At 37.7% G+C, this 21154-nt stretch overlaps 2 protein-coding genes across 10 annotated transcripts in view; both read right to left on the minus strand.

Annotated features, from left to right (window-relative positions):
• Positions 1-13784, minus strand: part of tnikb (TRAF2 and NCK interacting kinase b) — a 54755-nt gene extending 40971 nt beyond the window's left edge. For 5 of the 8 annotated variants that reach the window (XM_056249110.1, XM_056249109.1, XM_056249111.1 and 2 more), the window contains exons 1-2: positions 13425-13784; positions 656-721 (exon numbers count right to left, since the gene is read on the minus strand). In XM_056249110.1, the coding sequence (XP_056105085.1) occupies positions 656-721; positions 13425-13481 (123 nt within the window). In that variant the 5' untranslated portion in view covers positions 13482-13784. The remainder of the gene's footprint in view (positions 1-655; positions 722-13424) is intronic. The other 3 variants (XM_056249115.1, XM_056249114.1, XM_056249113.1) reach the window with 1 other exon arrangement.
• Positions 13785-17481: 3697 nt separating this feature from the next.
• The window catches only part of pld1b (phospholipase D1b), a 33794-nt gene continuing 30121 nt past the window's right edge, over positions 17482-21154 (minus strand). For both annotated transcript variants that reach the window (XM_056249117.1, XM_056249118.1), the window contains exons 23-26: positions 19917-20051; positions 19520-19673; positions 19306-19423; positions 17482-18025 (exon numbers count right to left, since the gene is read on the minus strand). In XM_056249117.1, the coding sequence (XP_056105092.1) occupies positions 17801-18025; positions 19306-19423; positions 19520-19673; positions 19917-20051 (632 nt within the window). In that variant the 3' untranslated portion in view covers positions 17482-17800. The remainder of the gene's footprint in view (positions 18026-19305; positions 19424-19519; positions 19674-19916; positions 20052-21154) is intronic.

Consider the following 21154-nt stretch of genomic DNA (forward strand, 5'->3'; position numbering starts at 1 on the left):
ACGATTTGACCAAGACAGCACAACACACACTAACAGAATCCATTCACAAACAGACTGTGAACACAAGAAATCTCACAAAATCTCTTGTTGCGGTCAAACGTGACTCTAGAGTAAACAAACATGGCGGACAACCGTGGGCAAGAGGAAATAGCGAGAACTGTTAACTCTTATAATAGAAATAGCGAAATAGCGATAACTCTTAACACACATCACACCACTGATATATCTGAGAAGATAATCTGTAGAACCATCAAGATAATCAGGACTTTAGCTAGGATTGTCTGAAGGGGAGAAATCGGTCTAAAATCGGCCCAATTATCTTGTAGTGTGTGGGTGCCTTGAATCTCTTTTCAATTGAAAAATCTGACTCGCGTACGCTAGTTTTTGAGCAGGTAATGGAAATGGGCGAAGGATCTTTCAGTGAAATGGCAAGTAGTATAAGAAAACACATGAGTCTTGACATGTCTGGACATACCACACATGTAACGCAAGAGCTGCTGCACTAACAGGTAAGTGCAGATCTTTGAGAGAAAACACTGAGGCAAACAGCTGAGAGAAAAGCTAAACATCTTTTTGAGACTAAACAGGCTATATCTACCTATACCAGGCTATAGCTCTATATCTACTTATAGCACAACATTAAATCATTATTTACCTTATATACTTGTCCGTAGGTCCCATTTCCCACAAGCTCCACCAGCTCAAAAATGCCCGCAGGGTCCTGAGGGGGAAAATAACAGAAGAGGAGATTAGCTTGCATTATCCTGTCATTGAACATCAAGGACAATCACACATACTGTACACTGACTCTGAGATCATCATAAAATGCCGATACTGCAGTCAATAGACCCAACAAAGTGTGCCAATTACAGTTAAATATCTGTTTACACACTGAACATAAAAACGTATTAAGGTATCTAGTGAGCTAAAGCCAGAAAATAAATATTGAAAAACTCTGAGGTGAATGATTTCCTGAAAACCAAAACTTAATTTCTGTTTTCACATCTTAAAGCACATAATGCTCTCAGTTACAGTACCTATAATACATGAAAATTCTGCCTTATTGGATATGTCAGCAATCATGACTGACTTTGAAATTATTCAAGATATTTTAAGCACAAGTACCAATAATATCTACCTGACTGTGCCGTTTCTATTTAAAAGTGATGGCAAACCACATTATGCAGTGGTGGGAATATAAAAAGCCAACACGACTGAAATCAAATCACTCTTGCGTGTCATTTTCATTTAATAACACTGAGGCAGTTATCAAAGCTGTCAGAGTTCAATTCAGCTCCAACAAGCATGATGCTCATGAAAATAAGCACAACCAATAAATAATGCAATACACCTAGAACAATAAGCAAGACATGTTGCCATGGTAATCTGACAATAGCTGCCATTCATGTCACCAGAGGAGTAATTTATGAAATATGGTTCAGTGAATTCACAAATACACATAACGGCTTAAAACGAAGTGAGGGGACGAAGCTGGTGGAAAACTAAGGATGAATTCAGGTTCATTTAAATGGATGTGGATGGATGCAGGTTTATTTTGATAAAGTAACTGAATGGGATATTCAGAAAGGACAAGCTGTAACAAAAATACAAATGTTTTTTGGATACTACAATGACTCTTGAAGCAGGGCCGTAATGGACAAAAGGTCCATTTTATCACCCCTTACAGGAAAGCCTGTCTTGGGGTGCCATAAAGACACACTTGACCAATGAGAATCTTAGTGAGGCGGGTCCAATGTACTTTATGAAACCCAATTCATTCGTTCGTTTATTTATATAGCACCTTACAGGCTACCACGGTACTTCCAAAGGGCCGTACATTGCAATAAAAAGCAACAGAACAATAAGACAAAACACGAAAACAGCCAAAGAGTACAGATAAGATTTTTAGCGGTCCGTAAAAACATGAAAAACAAGAACAAGAGTCAAGGCAAATCTAACATCTAAGCGACAGAGAAAGCATTCACTGTATTCCGACTAACTGTCAAACATTCCATCAGAGCTTTCTCTTGTTAGTACTCTAAATGTCATGGTAAATTAATATGATAGTCATGTTATGTTACACAGTATCACAGTATATATCAAATGTGCAATTTGAGCACCTTCTGATCAAATGGTATTCCAGTAAAAATAAATATCTAATCGTTCATATCATACAACAAGATAAAGTTAAGAACTTTACAGATAATATATAATGAATTCAGTTGAGATTTCCTACTCAATCAGTAAATAAACCTTAATAAAAGTTGAATTTATTCAAATGAGAAAAAAATGCTATTAGCCATAAATAAACGTCAACATATATACTACCAATTTAAAGTTTGGTATATATAGAATATAAAATAACTACTTTCTAATTTTAATATATTTTAAAATGTTATTTATTCCGGTGATTGCACAGTTGAATTTAACATCTTTACTCCAGTCTTCGGTGTAACGTGACATGAATCGACATGATCCTTCATTCGATCTTTATATTTTTGTGAAAACAGATACATTTCTTCCATGATTCTGTAATGAAAGTTCAACAGAAAAGCATTTCTTATAAAACAGAAATCTTTTTTGTGATATTATACATGTCTTTACTGTCACTTTTGATCAACTTAATGTGCCCTTGATGAATAAAGTCATTCATTTTTTTAAATAAACCTTTCTGACGCCAAAGATTTGAACGGTAGTTTTTTTGGATATTTTAACTGGAAAACAAGCCAAAATCTTGATTAAGAAAACGATTTTACCATCACTGCAGCATTAAACCAATGCTGTACTTTTTGTACCACTTCTTTTCTAAGTGTAAAGACTAAAGGATCAAAAGACTCAATACGACAGGTGCATTATGAATTGCAGCCAGAAGGAAGTACGCTGCCTTGGAATGCTCTGAAATAAACATGAATTTACAGTGAATTAAAGGCATGCGGGTGCAGGCTAAAAGTGGAATGACTCAGTAGGAATCCGTTATAGTCAGCAGCTCAGATTCTTTAAAAACCAAGCGTGACTTCTAACACCTAGCCACAGAGTCAGCGTGGGAAGAATGAGTTCAGCACAACGCTCAACGTTCGGACAGAGACCTCACACTCGACGTCACAGCTGCTGGTTGCGAGCGGAAACCTCAATTGCTCTGAAACTTGACAGAACACAGGCTTTCCAAAATGACACACCTGCACCATCATCACTGTACCTTCAGGAACACCTTCCTCCTTTTGAAACAATAATAAACGCTCACATTTCCATCTTACTTGAATCTTTGTCAGTGCATGTGCCTGAACTTGCATGGTACTCGTTCCTGACCACAAACATACAAAGCAATGTATAATTCACACACTGGGGAGAGAGTATGCTCACCATCTATTTTGGGAATGTTGTGAGACTATTTCCCTCTCGAACAGAATGTTTTGCCTCCAAAACAATTCCTACAGATGGACAGGCATGAGGAAGAAACTGCTGACCAAAATGAGACAACCACATTCTGCTTACGGATGTAAAGATGGAAGAAGTGGCGCATGTTTCTCCGGGCATTCAGCAGTTTTAAATGATACACCATTACTTCTGCCAAATTGCAATTCAACTATTACAGGGAAATAACACAATGAGTCAGACTGTTTTTCAAGAAGCTAGTTCACATTTCTCATGGAAACGACACCTCAGGCGTCAGGCTAACATTGACAGAGCACACCGGCGGTACACAGCAGTGTAAATTTAGCACCCGGTTTTATATGTTCCCCCATTCATTTTCTCTATAGGGATTTAAAAAAAACAGAGAGCTCCGAGATGATTCACAACAAAAAAAGTATATGAAAATTGAAAATACTATAACTGAAAAAAACTTCACAATATAAAACCATAAAAGAAGATATATGTAATTATTTTAAAATATATCATTTATTAGTTTATTATAAACACAAAATAATATTTTAATGTTTTTGAATGGAGCTTGACAAGTCTTCAGCAGTGTCACTTCTAGAAATCACTCTAATATGCTAATTTGGTCACGAAACATTTATCATCATCAATGTTGAAAACAGTTGTGCTGCTTAATATTTGTGTTGAAAGGTTTTTTTTTGTTTTGTTTTTTAGTCTTTGGAAAGTCCAAAAGAACAATTTATTTGAAATAGAAATCTTTCGTAATAAAAAAAAATAATAATAATAAAATGTCTTATTTTATAGCATTTTTTTATTGGAGGCAAGGACACATTAAATTGATCAGCAGTGTTGGTAAAGACATATTGGGCCTGTTAACTCCTGGTCACTTCATGCGTTTTTACTGATCAAATAACTATTTATCAAAACGATTCCATTTACACTTGGTCACAAATGCGTCTCTGCAACATGGATATACATCTCATCTTCAATTTCCACGCTACATCACAGAAAGCAAAAAATATGAGCTGCAGTTTATTGATCATCAGCTAATTTCAAAATCAAGCACTGCAACAGTAAGATCATTTTGTTTCTTTACTTTTAATGAAGACGATTGTGTGTTGAGCATCTGCGACTCAGTTTTATTTGCAGTAGTTTGAGCAGTCATATCTGGCTATAACATGACATAGCTTATAACACGCTCTCACACGTTTATTTTTTAGCATTGTTGGGAGGAGTAAAATTTACATATGTGGTTTCAACAACCAGATGCATTTAGATTTGTTGAGTTTCGACTGGAATGCGTCTCAGACCACCTCCTGAAAACGCTTGAACGATTGGATTTAAATCCGTATCGAATGCGTTTTCGGAGGGCATTACACCTGGTCTTTTCACGATCGGATAGCTATTCGATCCGAGAAAACGCATGAAGTGTATGTCTTTACTATCACTGCTGATCAACTTAATGTGTCCTTGCCTCCAATAAAACTACTATAAAACAATATAAAATACAATTAATTTGATGTTTTTCTCAAAACTGTTGTTTTATAGTGTAGTGTCATACTCAATGCTTGGGATTTATAGCTAGTGTAGTTCTTTACTGGGAATTCAGCTATTCAACAGTTTTATAAAAATGCAATCGATGATATTATACAGTTTTATGGTTTCTACAGAATCTTACATCATTTAGTTACCTTGGAGCGCCTCATGGTAGGTCTGTCTTGAGAGGTTTTTCTGAAGAGGAGTTTTCTTAAATTGTCATTAAACCAGTAGTTAGATTATTCAGGTAAATTCTATAAATGTGTAAAAACATTTTGATTTGATTTTTTTTTTTTTTTTATGTTGCTCTGCCATGTTTGTGTTGGAGAGATTTGTGGTCAAGGTACCAAGGTAATATGGAATGCCATGGTATATAGCATTCACTCAATGGTATCAATGTAGCCTATGCTTTAATCACAATGACTACGTTTACATGCAGCCAAATTTCGGGTTATGGTCGGGTTAAGGTCACTATTCGGGTTTCTGAAACATTAGGGATAACCCGTTTACATGCGTGAGCAGAGAGAGTTACTCCTGTATACATGGAATTGCAATATCCCGATGTAAACGCGACGCGCGGTTAGCGTCTGGACGTACGGACAACCTTAAGACGCAATATGCGTCATTTCCGATTCTTCTTCCTGTATCCAAAGACAACAACAACAGCAGCACGCGGATAATGAATAGTTCGGGGCAAATAGCGATCGCCTTTGTTTGCGCTTTGGTGCTGGTAACGTTACTGACCTCGCTCCAAAAGTATGCTGTGCTGCGTCTCGCCATGTTTACTTCCGGTATACTGCACGCGGGGTTTTGTATGCGCCGAGAAGTTTCTCTACTCAAAAGACCAAGATTCCTTGCGAATAGAACATGCGCAGAACACACATCACTATGGGGATATGCCGATGCGCGTTTACATGACCAAAAATTCGGGTTAGAAAAGGGGTACCCCAGGTATAATATCCCGGTTTTTAAAATCCGGGATATGAGCATATTCGGGTTTTTGCCGGTGTTTACATGGCCGTTCGCGACCGGGTTATTGCTAATATCCCGGTTTTGAACGGGTTATTGGCTGCATGTAAACGTAGTCACTGTAGCTTTAAACCCCACCTGTGGCATTAGCATGCTGGCAGGGTCAATCCCATAAGGGCCGTAAATTAAGTGGTAGGCCCAGTGGAGGCCCATTCACTTGATCTCTTGAAAACCCCACTAAGGAAGGGGCCCATCTGCAAAGATTCCCATCTACTGTGCTGAATGTTAAGCTGGTAATTAAATGTTCTGGTGAAAAACATTTTGTGCAATGCTAAGTTTTGCTAAAAAGGACATTGCAAGATTTATAGCAAGTGAAAACTTTGTATGAATACTTTTGTACACATGGGCTTTGTATGAATGTAATGAAAGAAAAAAATACAGCAAAATGACTGTTAGTAGCTGCTAGTAAACCGTGAGCCGTCGTAAGTTTAAACTAATCTGAGCTCTCCGATGCAGATATTCCATTGAAACAAACCCTTATAGTGTAGAGCCATGTGACCGCGCTGTTTGTATTAGAACTCAAAGCCGTCTTCAAAGGATCTTCTGAAAGATCATTGGAGACCAGAGCATGTTTAGACATGCCATGCTGAATGACAACACTGCAGCTCTGCACAGCAAAGAACAGAAGGCCTGGTAAACAATGTACCTGAGAAGGGAAGTTGAACCCGTTGACCGGGGCAATACAGTAATGCAACACTAGCAATTACATTTCTTGTTAATTCCCACTCAATTAATCACCAGCTATAAGAAAAGCTCAGCATAAGGGGATAGTTCACCCAAAACAGGAAATTCAGTCATTTACTCACCACCATGTCTTTCCAACCCCGTATTCCATTCTTTTTTCCGCAAAACATAAAACAAGCTTGTTCCATTTAATGAAAGATCAGGGCTCAAAAAAAGACCATAATTGGCAATGCGCTAGAAGCAGCCATGCCCTATTTTCTCGGTTTTCTGGAGTCAAACAAAAGCTTGTGAGAAGAACAAAGTGAAATTTCATGTCATTATTCAATAAAAATGTCCCTTTCAAATCTGACGTCAATGATGCCACATGCCATTGGTTTGCGCATGTCACACAACTGAAGCCAAACTATCTTTTGGCTTCAGATGATTTGGATATAAAGTAATATAGTCCATTTTTATGGTCATTTTTTTTGGAGCTTGACAGCCTGTGGTCACCATATTAACATAATGTGAAAACAGCAATGTCAACATTTGGCAAAACATCCTTTATGGAAGTAAAATCATGGGTTTGAACAATATGAGTGCGAGTAAAGGATGACAGAATTTTAATTTTTGGTGAAATATTACTACAAGACACCACATATTTCCAAGCATCAACAGGAAAGTAGAGACCAAAAAAAATACATTATCTTGATGTACCAAACAGAACCACTATAACACAAAACCACTGAGTTGACTGGTGCATAAAACATGCTGAATCTGGGGAAAACAGCAAAAATATCCATTTAAGAAACTTCTCCCGCAAATAAACACATCTGGCAGGACCTCCAATGCTCAAAGAATCACAGAGCCTCATTAGCGCTTCATTACAGGGATTCATTACTCTTGACAGTGATCATCCCAAATTCAGGAATCCCCTCACGACTGCAACTCTCCCACATTTACTCAGAGATGAGGAGGTTAAGATGAACGTTTGCTCTTTGGTGATAACAATACTGATAATCTTCCAACGCGCAGGAGGGCGAGTATTAGCTTTTCATCTGCGCTTTTATTGAGTAACACTGTCCTGGAGCGCAAGAGGCAGATGTTGCTGACCAGAATTATAAAACAAGGAAAAGACGAAAAACACTGGCTGACATCTACAGCTGGGACTCCCCCCGCCCCCTTGACATGACTCTGAGATGTAACAGTCCTTTACCCATTAATTAATTCACTGGAAAACACATGAGGCAGGAACTATATATGTTATATGTTAGCTCTTCCATGCTGGCAAAACAGGTTGAGCATACACACACACACACACACACACACTCTTCTGTGGCAATAACATGCAAATGGTGACATGGAACGCTCCCATAATGCACTGCACAGAGTCACAACCTCTTGTGGTTTAGAGAAACATGCCACATGACACAACATGACATATTCAACAAGACATTTAATCCAAATGGTGTTTGGATTAAATTTAATCCAAACAAGTGTTTAATCATAATCATTTAATCATAACAAGTGTTATTTTTATATATTATTTATATGCAACTATATATTTATTCATATTTTGAATTAGTATTTTTTTATTTTCACTTTAACTGTAGTTTAAGTTTTAATAGGGCTGTAAAATCGATTAATCACATCTATATGTGTATGAGTGTGTATTTATACACACCCACACATATACATATGTATATATATATATATATATACACACACACACACACAATATATATAATAGATATATAAATATAATAATATTTATTTATACACATCTATAAACAAACTTTTATGTTGGATGCGTTTAATTGCGATTAATCGATTTTACAGCCCTAAGGTTTAATCATTTTGTTATGTGCTTTTGTCATTTTTATTAGTCTTTGAACTTTAATTTCAGTTAGTTGCCAAAGCAAACATTTTTCATTTTTGCTCAAGTTTACATTTTTCATCTAATATTTATATTGTATTTTCTGTCAGCATTATTTCCATTAATGAAAACATTTAAAAGTTTTAGTTAATTTTTTTATTTATTTTTATTTTACCTTTATTTTACCAGGTAGGCCGATTGAGAACAAATTCTCATTTACAACGGCGACCTGGCCAAGATAAGGCAAATAAATGTGCAAGACAACATAGAATTACATAATAAGTACACATAACACAGAAGTGCAGTTACAAATTAACACAATGTGAACACAATACAGCAGTACAGGGTCAAGAAAACAGAATAAGGTGTATATGAATCCTGTTGAGCAGCATAGCTAAGGCACTAGAAAATATATTTTCAAAAATACAAAGTACAAAAAAATATATAACATTTTCTAGGGTCTAGAATTAATGACAGTACAGTACTGATATAATGTGTTTGTATAAACCGAAAAGCTGATTTGATGCTCACCCCAAAAAGTAAATTATGACCTGTATGACTCTCTGTTGTGGAAAATAAGATATTTTAACTATTTTTGTGTATACAATGAAAGTCAGTGGGGTGCAAAACAACATTTTTCAACGCATCATATTTTATGTTCCACAGAACAAAAGAAAGTCATACAGGTTTGGAACGACATGAATGTGATTGAATGATGACAGAATGACAGGTAAATAAACGTTCAACATGACGAGGTTAACAACATGATGGAAGTTCAGTAACACCATCCGCTGGGACTCATACACTATATGTAGCAGTAGCACCAAGCACATTGTCCAGATCTGTGTCAGCAAAACATAAAGCATACACTTCCCCTGTGAGGCAAGACCATGCGCACTGTACTGGGTGACCTAATTTTTAAGCACAAAAGATCCTGAGAGAGTGGCGAGCTCGTGAGCAGACATGAGGAAAATAGCTTTGCCCATGGGTAGCGGAGAGGGAAAAAAAGCATTAAAGATATACCTCACATGGAGAGACACGGGAAAGCTTGAGAGGGCCGCTGTACGGTTTCTGAGTCTAGAGTGTCTCAAATGCCAAACGCCTACACATCGATGTAAACACAGACATGGTCGCTTAAGACGGCAGTCAGGCATGGTGAGCGGTTTCCACAGCGCAAGCAAACCGAATACGACATATAAGACAGACGACTGACTGACTAATTCAAAGAGGAAACTTTCCATTTATGATACACAAGTCTGAAATTGCTTTCAGTAAATCATGAGCAATATGATGCAATGACATCGAAAACAGTCAGGTGATGCTAAACAGTCACAGGTTAGCTGCCATCTAAACTGCCCTGCTTTACAACATAGAGTAAAACCCCTCTCAGCTTCCCACAATCAACTGATTACCTCACAAATCATGTCCAGACGTGACTCAAGCGGCGCAGGTAAGATCATGTTGCATAACTAACATGCCTACAGTCAGGGTCTGTCATCTCACTCAACGGATCTGACACAAGCCCACAGTAGGAACACACTGTCTGTGAGGAATATCACTACTGCAGCCTGAATGCCCAGAACTCAGAGACTCGGAATCGAGAGCGTCCAAAACAAAGTCCACAAAACAAGAGTCTTGAGGAATTAACGATGATATAGCCAAACAACATAGTGCATCACAGAATTTTGTTTTCGAGTTTTGAAAGCATGTTCTAATGTCCAAAGTAATTTAGAGAAACAGAAGCAGCATCAGATCTTTTCTTCTGTTTTGTGATGTACATCAGAGTACAACGGCTTATTGGGGGGAAAACAAAATCTAGGGAGGTTGTAATAATCGGTTGTTGGCTGGATGTGGGAGTTGCACTCAAAAATGGAGGCAGATGAATGTGAGTTTTGAGCATAGACAGTATAAGAAGTGGACAGAGCCATCTCATTGGAACTCAGTTGAGACAGTTGAAGCCCATTTTTAGCGATTTTTGAGCACTTCCGTTCCTGACGCGCAGACTCAAACCGACTCAAACTAAGCTTGATGACGTGAGCAACCTGTCTGACAGACGTAAATCTTCTAGTAGCTGTGCGTGAAAATTGCCAACGTTAATCTTGCAGAGACGGGGAACTTGAGCAAAGAGTCCTTTATCGTGAGTGAGCAGGAATAAGTATTCCGTTGCTTTTATGGACTCATTATCTATGGGCTTCTCCCTTGACGGGACGTCCCTCCGATTGCCTGCGAGCTTCTCCTCCTGTCTGTACGGTAACTTCTGTACAGCGCGACAGAGAGTCGAGTGGTTATGACGCAATCGTTAGCCTATTTTTACAAAATCTGTTCCTACGGGGCCATAATGTAACATAGAAGGTAATGGAGCCCTTTATACATTGTCGTGTTTCTTTAGAAATAAATAATGGACAAATGGAGTCTTTAAACGCCTCAGATGTAAAGTTATTCGCTGTCAAAGTGACGCCAAAACGAATGGGAGTCAATGGAAATGCTAACGCAAGTGAAGTTCTGCTACAAGATGGCGGCACCCGGCCGGCTTCAACTTCCGGTCGATGGATTACCCCCTTGGTTTTGAGGGGTGGGGTTTAAACAGACTAACACGACACTGTTTTCAAATAAAAATGTTTTGGACATTCATTTACACGACAGCGGCGTTTTAGGGGCCTGAAAACAAACTTTTGAAAACGGGTTTCAAAGCGCACGTTTTTGAAACCGATACCGTTCTTGTCTCCGGGTAAACTACAAAAATGTGAGTATGTGAAAACGGTGACGTCATGCGCATGCATAATACGTGTTCAGTCTATAGGTGCCTAGTGTTTCTTTACAAAGTGACATCGCCAACTACTGGCCTGACATGAATGATACAGCGTTTTTAGTCGTTTTCACGGATCCGTGTGAATGGGAATTGTTTTGACAAGGTTGTCGAACGCAAAACACGTAAAGGAAAAACTTTTCCGTTTTTAGTACATCGTTGTCATGTAAACATACCCTAAATGATTGGAGAAGTCCTGCATATCTCACCAGAGTAAAGTCTGTCGTTTTCAGATCTATAACATGGATTTCGAAAACAGAGGGTGAATTATCAGTTCATGCTAACTTTAAGCTTCATTTAACATCGTTATATCAGACATAAGAAAATAAAAAGTGCAAACATAACATAGAGGATGTCATGTCAGGCACTTAGACTGCAAACTTAGTAATTATTCATTAATCATAATGAGAAGGGTCTTTATTTGTTTGCATAAATGGGTGGTCACAATATACTTTTAGTTCCATTCACTTCCATTCATACGCATGCGAATGTAGGAGACCGGAAACGCAAGCTCATGCGAAGAATTTTCGAATTTCACTGTGTTGAAAGTTTGGTTCTGGAAATTCATATCATCTGAAGACATGACCAATACAATGTCATGGCGTAAAAACTTAGCTGAATTAAAAGAGCACAAACAGCGTTGCAGGAAAGTGGAGCAGACTGTGTTTTTACATTTTGAATGCATTCTCATTTGTTATATGTTGAATATCACGACCACTGCAGCCAGTGTCTGAAGAAATTTTGCATGGCCAAAGTCTAGTGTGACCACATCATTAGTCTTGCCAAAATCAAATTAATGTAAATTGTACTTTATCTCAACCCTCATACTTTTCGCATTTATCAATGTTCGGCAAAATTACGCTGGCAAAATCCAGTCATTCTGATAGGAATCCGAGATATCTGGAGTTCCGCATGAGGGTGAAAAAGCTCCCCACTCAGATTTCATCAATTTTCAAGTTGGTCATATGAATTTGCCGCACTGACCAACAGAACGCTGCTTGTCTTGAAAGTGACTTATGTGTGAGCTTCATACATCGCTACACTATTGAGAAAAGCCAACTGACCTTTTTTGCATGTGAAATTAAGCTAACCTGACCGCTCCTTAAGTCTTGCCAGATTCAGAAATTTGACAATTGTACTTTATCCCACCTCCCGGCCCTTGTACGTTAACAATTCCCGGTTTGAGTCCAGCAGGTTTTAAGGGCCAGTGATTTTTCCTGTTGTTGGGAAAGGAGAACTGAAGTACCCATCAAGCAGAGCAACCATAAAGGAACTCAGCATTCAGACCACTCAGTGTAGCCCAGAGCGCCCAGGATCCAGAGCAGCCCGGCTCTGTCCACCCAGTCAGAGGATGTATGTCACAGAGAAATGATCTCAAACACAGCAAACAAAAGACAGAAGCTGCAAATTCAACACAATACGTGCACATGTTTGGCACGGAAACATCTTGATAGTATATCATTATCATATAATGGCGGGGACAAGAAGTGAAGCTGTCTGCAATGCACACATTGCCATTTTTAATAGGCCTCATACAGCATAGGGCATTTCATTCGGATGAATACCAGATACTCAATGTGTATCAGTTTAAAATATCCAGCTATAATTTCACTAAGACGCAAAAAAGAAAAACGGATGACGCAAAAACTGCTCACGGTAGGCTATACAGTACGAAATTATTCCCATAAACACTGTCGTGCAGTCACATTAGACATAAAAATGAACGCTTAATGGTGACTTATGTCTATTGAATATGCTGTTTTAGTATTATTCACACATTAATGCCGCATAACCAGGAACACAACACGAATTGTGTATTAATAAAAGCAATTTTCCAGCTTTATTATTTCATCAGATGCTCGAGGACAAACATATAGTGCTGCAGCTTTGTCTTTAAAAATCATTCATAAAATATTTGTATTTTCCTAACAAACCATCTCTACATATCTCGAAAATACATCCAATTATACAAATTTTATAATAATAATAAAACATCTCTAATCAGTTTTTTTTTTCTCGGTCAGGTGCATGAATAACAGCTCCCATATTTCCCCTCCATCGTTAATGGCGAGATGCTGAACATATTTCACCCATTGTAAGTCAAAACATCTTACTGCACTGAATCTTTCCACTCACCCGCAAAGCAGACAGGTCGATCTCATCCAGACTCCTCGCAGGAGAGTCACTCGCCATGATTATCTGTTATATTCAACAATATAATGCCCGAAATATCATGAATACAGACGCCGAGCTGATCCGTGTAATACACCAAACAGGCTGGATTGACTTCAATCGGACCAGATGAAGCTCCCGGATGGTGCGAAGTCGCCGTTTTTCGCGAATCCGGGTATATAAAACCGAATTAGCCGCTATATGGCCGCATATGAAGGACACATCTCGTGCTGGTACCGATGATCTGCTGCTGCACGAGTCCAAAGCACCAGCGCGCACGAGTGGACGTGAATCAGGGCTCGGCAAGGCGGTGAAGGCGTGTCAATCACTGGGGTTTCTAGGGCGTGGTCAGGGCAAGGGGCGGGGCCAAACTCACAGTAGTTACACGGACACTTGAAAATAAAGATAAAGGTATGAGTTAAGATCATAGACTGTAAAAAAAAGTTTAAGATGCTTTACAAATTGTACAATTAAAAAAGGGGTGTAGTTTATTTTTTAGAACAAAACGTGAAAATGTCTTAATGTAATTGTAACCATAGAACCACCACTTTTTTTTTTAGAAAAGGCATTGTTGTTGTTATTATTGTCTTTGTATGCATGTGTTGAGCAACTTATGATGTGTAAGACCAGTCAGAAACAGGAAGCCACATTTCAGACAGTGAGATAGTGAGCCACAAACAACACACTTCCTCTCACCTTCCGTTTATGTAAGCAGCGCGATTTATAAAACTCCTCCTCCCCCCACACCACCTTCCTTTCGCATTTGTCTTGGCAGAAAACATCCTCTCTTGACACACTCAGTCTGTCAACGGCAGTCCCATTGAATGTTATGGGCTACATCTATCTATCTATCTATCTATCTATCTATCTATCTATCTATCTATCTATCTATCTATCTATCTATCTATCTATCTATCTATCTATCTATCTATCTATCTATCTATCTATCTATCTATCTATCTATCTATCTATCTATCTATCTATCTATCCATCCATCTATCTATCTATCTATCTATCTATCTATCTATCTATCTATCTATCTATCTATCTATCTGTCTGTCTGTCTGTCTGTCTGTCTATCTGTCTGTCTGTCTGTCTGTCTGTCTGTCTGTCTGTCTGTCTGTCTGTCGATTTACAAATGAATGAAATAGTACTACAGTGAATAGTGCTCCATCTAGCGGTGGAAGGTTGAAATAATTTAGTCATACAACAGACTGAATGGGGATATTAATTATTCTAAAGGCATTTTTGTGCTGGATAGGGAAACTTATAAATACAGGAGGCATGTATGTGCCTTACAGGAACATAGTCATGAAACCATACTCTGTGTCTTTTTGAAGCTTTTCCCTCAACACCTTGTTTGTAAAAATTTATGTTTCCCCAGAGTGAATCCCTGTCTGAATTCAGCTAGTGTGAAGCCCTTGCGTAATAGCTTTCATCTGATCAGCACAGACTGTGCTATGTGTGTGCTACATTTCGCTCATTCCTCTTCGCATTTTGCCACAGAACAGCTTTGTTCCTCAGTGACTTTTGCTTGTAAAAAAACAGGCCATTTTTGTTGTGTTTGAAAACCTGCTTTCTTGCGCATCTGTTGCAACAACACTATTAGCATTAGCATTGCCTGTGAGAAAATGTTTTGTGCTGACAATGCAGCCAGTCCCATTGCAGTGGTTTGTGCAATAGCCTGCCTTTATGATAAGATCCTTTGTATTTGTGTGGCTTAGCCTGATCACATTTCATGCCTTTAAACCAGATTTGCTCCCATTCATCATTGTCACTGTTTAGAATTTGTCTGAAGATTTGAGGAAAAGGGTGGTTTTCTTTCTTCCCCTGTCTAATGGACAATGAATTAACTAAAAGTGTTAGCAGAACAAAATCGGTCACAATAGTACACATATCATTATAGACTTTGCTAGACACGCGTATGTTCTGGGATATTTATTAGGAGTGAAACCCGTGGTGGTTATGCAACATTTGTTTCCCCTGTGGATTCCTGTGAAGAATAAAGTAGGTTAATCAGACCTAAATAGGTTATTGAAAGAGCCTTCGTGTTGAATGTAGAAAATAGAGAAAAAGTTTTAAGGATATAAGGATATTATTAAAGATAATAAAAAAATAAAAAAATGTTAATAGTCCAATTTTGAATTTAAATGAAATGTAATGTATTTTGATATACTTTAAAAAATAATAATAATGTTTTTGAGATGGTGGTGGTTGATCATGAATGTTTGCATGTTTGCATGGCTTTCATCTTTCCATCTACACCCTTTCTGAGGAACCTTTAAATGACCCCAGTGACTCATGCTTGTGTGAACATATTTACCACACCGTCTTTCTGAGATTTACATAAATGTATATAAAAACACATGGTTTCATTTTTAACATGATAAAAAGAGATCTCACTTTTTTTTAATTGTAACAAGAAAGCTTACTCACTGGTACACATATCTGAGGGTTTTAGAAACAATGTTCAGACATGCATGAGCTTGAGCACAGGACGACATGCCTTTGTAGTAATCCTGGCCTTTATCTGTCCTTCTCATTTCTTTTCCATCAGACAGAAATGACACTTTGTGTTTGGGCTTGTTCTCTAAAACAACAGGCTCAAGGCAAACTTTAGGCCAGTTACCATTGTTACAATAATAGAACATTTACATGCTGAAATGGCAGCTAACTTAATATAAATTTGACATTGAAATGTATTATTTGTATGCGGGATCAAGAGGCATCCAAAGTCACTCATCAGGTTTTATAGCTTTATAACTGCACTGATGTGTTTCTCTCATGTGACGCCCCGTAAAGTGATCTGTGCACTGTGGGAGAGGTAGGTCAAAGGTCAGGAGATTGTATCAGGGACTGTTGCTCAGCTGTAGCTCATAGACCACAGTCTGCAGGGAACATAACAGCTGTACATATCTCAAAGAAACAAATGTACACACCACACACCCCCACACAGACCACTGAGACAGTAAGACAGTGTTCACACATTCAGTCATTATCAGACACCCCAGAGAGAGACACACACACACACACACACACACACACACACACACACACACACCAGACATAATGTTTCAATCAACCAGACAGATTCATCTAGATAGATACTATAGACAGACAGATAAACAGAGACATATGAGAGATGATAGACAGACAGAGACAAATGGATAAACAAATATGCAAGACAGACAAATCCATCTGCAGACCAGATCCACCTCAGTAGTGTGAAAATCATTGTTTAATTATATGTATAACACCAATTCACATATTTCATAAACATTCCAACACACATAATTTGTGTTTTTGATGATAAATATTTTGTGCAAAACTGCAATTTCATGGGGAAAATGGTAAAAAGACATGAGGAAAATAAGATAGAAAGAGAATAGAAATCCGTTCCTGAACTACTATAAAAGTGCAGATACACAGTCAACAGTGCAGACATTTAAATGCTTGGCTAACAACTGTTAGAGGTTACTTGCTGCATATTTATAATGCGAACACACACTGCGATCTTTACAGTGACGTAAATCCAGAACAGTTTATTTACAATATTTGTAGTTGATTCCGTACTTCTAAATGGAATGTATGAAGATTGACAGTTTAATTCAGAACGATTAGTAAACTTCTTTAGAGCTTCAGGCATAACATGTTTTTACAGTATACTGTACTATATGGACAAATAATTGGAATAAATCTGAATACTAGTCTGTATTCTTATGAAACCAACTCAATTTGGTCATAATAGACAAATGCTTTGGTCAATTTTAGTTCATACCTAGCATCAAGTGCACAGTAAACCAATAAGGCCACCAAAACATGGCAATTTAATGGATCATGTCCACTATTCACAGACCCATAAATTACCTTGAAATACAGTACACAAGGAATGTTTACACTTCATATAGAGAAATAAGAAACGTTACACAGACATAGTTGGCACTTACATGCAGAGAATAATACATATTCAGTGCGTGTTACAGGGCACAAAACCATTCACTAATGACGATGAACAAGAATCAAATCAAGGCTCCAAGGGCACCAAAAACGTCCATTTCATCATATTGTATAGGACTTGTAAGGATAGTTCATAAAAAATAATATTAGTTTAAGTTGCATAGTGTCAGAATACACAAAACAATCAAGTTTCGAACAGGGACGAAACAAACCAGTCTGATGTCCTTAATTCCAGGCGCGTAAACAACTAATGGCTGACTCTCCTCCATATCTCCTTTTCGGTCTCAGAAGTGTCCGTTTTATAATAAGAAAGATGAAGTCATTCCTGGTACATCTGCTAGATTTGCAGTTTATTTTAAGCCTGGTAATGTTGACAGGTTCTCTCACGTCCATACGTCCATAGGCACCATGGCTTCTTTTGTTCCGATGGGTGGCAGAAGGTTCTGCTCGCTGAGAAACTGGAGAGGGAACTGGACCAGGAAGCCCCGAATCTTCTTCAGCTCCTCTTGAGCACGGGCAGGGTCTTCCTTCTCCAAACCAGGCTTTGAGATGTAGCCATCCAACTCCAGAATTTCCCGAACATCGCTGGATGGCAAGCAGCGGAAAACCTGGAGGAGATGGAGAAGTTTAGGTAGGTAGATAGATAGATAGATAGATAGATAGATAGACAGACAGACAGATAACTGGTTATGCAGATAGATAGACAAATGTATATACAGACAGACAGAAAGATAGATAGATGGATAGATAGACAAACAGGTTATGCAGATAGATAGACAAATGTATACAGATAGACAAACATACAGACAGGTAAACAGATAGATAGATAGATAGATAGATAGATAGATAGATAGATAGATAGATAGATAGATAGATAGATAGATAGATAGATAGATAGATAGATAGATAGATAGATAGATAGATAGATAGATAGATAGATAGATAGATAGATAGACAAATGGTTATTCAGATAGATAGATAGACAAATGTATATACAGACAGACAGACAGATAGATATAGATATATAGATATACAGACAAATGGTTATGCAGATAGATAGATAGACAAATGTATATACAGATAGATATACAGATAGACAGACAGACAGACAAACAAATGTATATACATATAGATAGACAGACAGATAGATAGATAAAACTCAATTAAAGGGGTGGTATAATGCCCTTTTCGCAAGATGTAAAATAAGTCTCTGATGTCCCTAGAGTGTGTATGTGAAGTTTTAGCTCAAACTAGCCCACAGATATTTTTATATAGCATGTTAAAATGAGCAAAAACGCACCGTTTTTGTGTCTGTCCCTTTAAATGCAAATGAGCTGCTGCTCCTGGCACAGAGGGCGGAGCTACAACAGCTTGTGTCCTTTTACCTCACACAGACATGCACTGAAAATTTCAAAAACGTTTAGCCTTTTATGTTCAAACCGGAGTCAGACAATGATGGAAGAAGTCACTCAAGAAGAAGTGACAATGTAGAATGCACCAGGACATTTCTGAATGGTTAGTTGATGAATTCATGTAGCTTATGTGTAGTTATCTTCTAGTCATTGATTAGCATATTCTGTCATGATAATCTATAAATCGCGTTTCCGGGGGCGGGGTTTATGTCAATTTGAGGGTTAGTGATGTCACTACCCCGGGAGGAATGTCGTGTAGTCGCTACCAGCCGTTTGTTGTAGTCCTTAAAAAGCAATAAAAAAAAAGAAAATATCTCCCTTTGCTTTGAACTTTGAGCGTTGTAACCTTGTGGATGTTGTTTATGCTCAAACAGCAACCTTACACACTAACTAAAGTTAGAAAAGTGAAATCATAATCAACCACCCCTTTAAACGTCTGAAGAAGAAGACATTTTGTGTGAATAGGTTAAGCTGACCTTCTGGTAGATGGTTGCATTCCGTGCAGCTGTGGTCATCCACACCTCCTTATAAAACTGGTCACTGATAGGGTCCGTCACGTCAATGCTGGGATCAGTGTTGGCACCTAGAATCATCCTATTGATTTCAAAGGAAGTAGAAGACATGTTTGGACCTTATTTGCATGCGTCTAAAAATGCTAAATGCAGTAAACAGACTTGAAGAGTCCTGAACCTGAAACACTCCAGCCGGATACTCAATCCGAAGCGTCCAGCCTGATACTCCTGACCGTCCATGACTGACTTCACAGTCTGGATATCCTCGTAAATGACGGCCACCTCACTGTCTCTCTTACCCAGCATGCTCCGGTCATTGATATTGGCAGAACCTGATGGATGTAATATAGATTTTTGGATTATTATGATTGCGTTAAACATTTAAATGATTGACATTTAGAATGCAATATTACATCTTAACAATAGGAGGAGCCATTGCTATTTTTTTAATATTTTTATCTTACATTATGACCGCATCAGTTTCATGATTGCTGTATCATTCCTATTAGCACATGTGCATAGATGATACAGTCATTATGTGCTTTTCCTGTCTGCACATTTCTATTTTTACTCACCAATGATGACGGTGTTGTCGTCGGCAATAAGCATCTTGCTGTGCACATATATCAGTTCAGTCACCAGCTTTCCCTCCAGCTCAGCGTGGGTCCTCAGACCCCCAAATGAGATGTAATTCATCCACTGATCCCCCACTGCAGAGACAGAGAAAGCAAATGGTTTTTTTCTTTTTCTGGTTTCGTTTGATAATTACACAGTTTAAAGGAATAGTTCAGCCAACAATGAAAATTCTGTCATCATTGACATTTACCCACCCTCATGTCCTTTCAAAACGCTATGACTTTTACTTCTGTGGAACATCCAGAACATACAGTTTTTGTCCATACAATGCAAGTAAATGGGGTCCAAAACAACACTGAATGGAAATCTTGTTCTTTCGTTCCACAGACGGTTTGGAATAAGGTTAAAATTAAGATAATAAAAACAGAAAGAAAATAAAATGTAAAAAAACACATCTAATTTTCATTTAGTTAAACTTAATGCACAAAGAAACTAAGAAAGAAATATGAAAAAAAGTATTTAGACACATAAACAAAACAAAAAAGACTACTACTACTACTACTACTACTAATAAAAATGACAAGAACACACTATCAAAAATTAAAACAGAATAGTTTTATAATAGAACTATAATAGTTTCTCAATGATCCTAAACACTGATTTGGAGTGTCAAATGACAGAAAAAAATATATTAATCGTAATTTTTCAACAAACTTGTTTATATTGAAAAATATGGATTAATATCAGTAAAAACAGTCACATAAAATGATCAAACTTTACTTTTGTTAAAACTATTTGACACTGTTTTTAAAGCAATAACTACAATAATAATGAATTTTGCAACTTCATACAATTATAATTCCTTCCAGTAGTAGTAGCAGCAGTAGAGTAATCAAATAGGTGTCACGATTATCACAGGCACAGAGGTTTAGTTTGAATTAAACAAGCTGAATCTGAAAATCATTTCATGTTTAAAGTAATTTAATGTTAGTTAATTTCGACTCTGACTGAATGTCTGAATTGTTTGCTCTGTAATTATTCTGTCCATTTCCAGCAGTTTAACCCATTTGCTTTGTGCCAACTTGGACTTTTTGGCATGTATTTTGACACCCTTAACATTCAAGCCACTTTAGGAGCTCAATGGAGGCAAAAGAAACACTTCCTTCCTCTGTACAACAGTAACACCAGCGGATATAGTTTCAGAGTCATTCTGTTTCACCTACAGTTTAATCTCATC

The sequence above is a fragment of the Rhinichthys klamathensis genome, unplaced genomic scaffold (genome assembly GCF_029890125.1).
Source record: "Rhinichthys klamathensis goyatoka isolate OS25496 unplaced genomic scaffold, OSU_Roscu_1.1 h1tg000059l_1, whole genome shotgun sequence".
Classification (NCBI taxonomy): domain Eukaryota; kingdom Metazoa; phylum Chordata; class Actinopteri; order Cypriniformes; family Leuciscidae; genus Rhinichthys; species Rhinichthys klamathensis.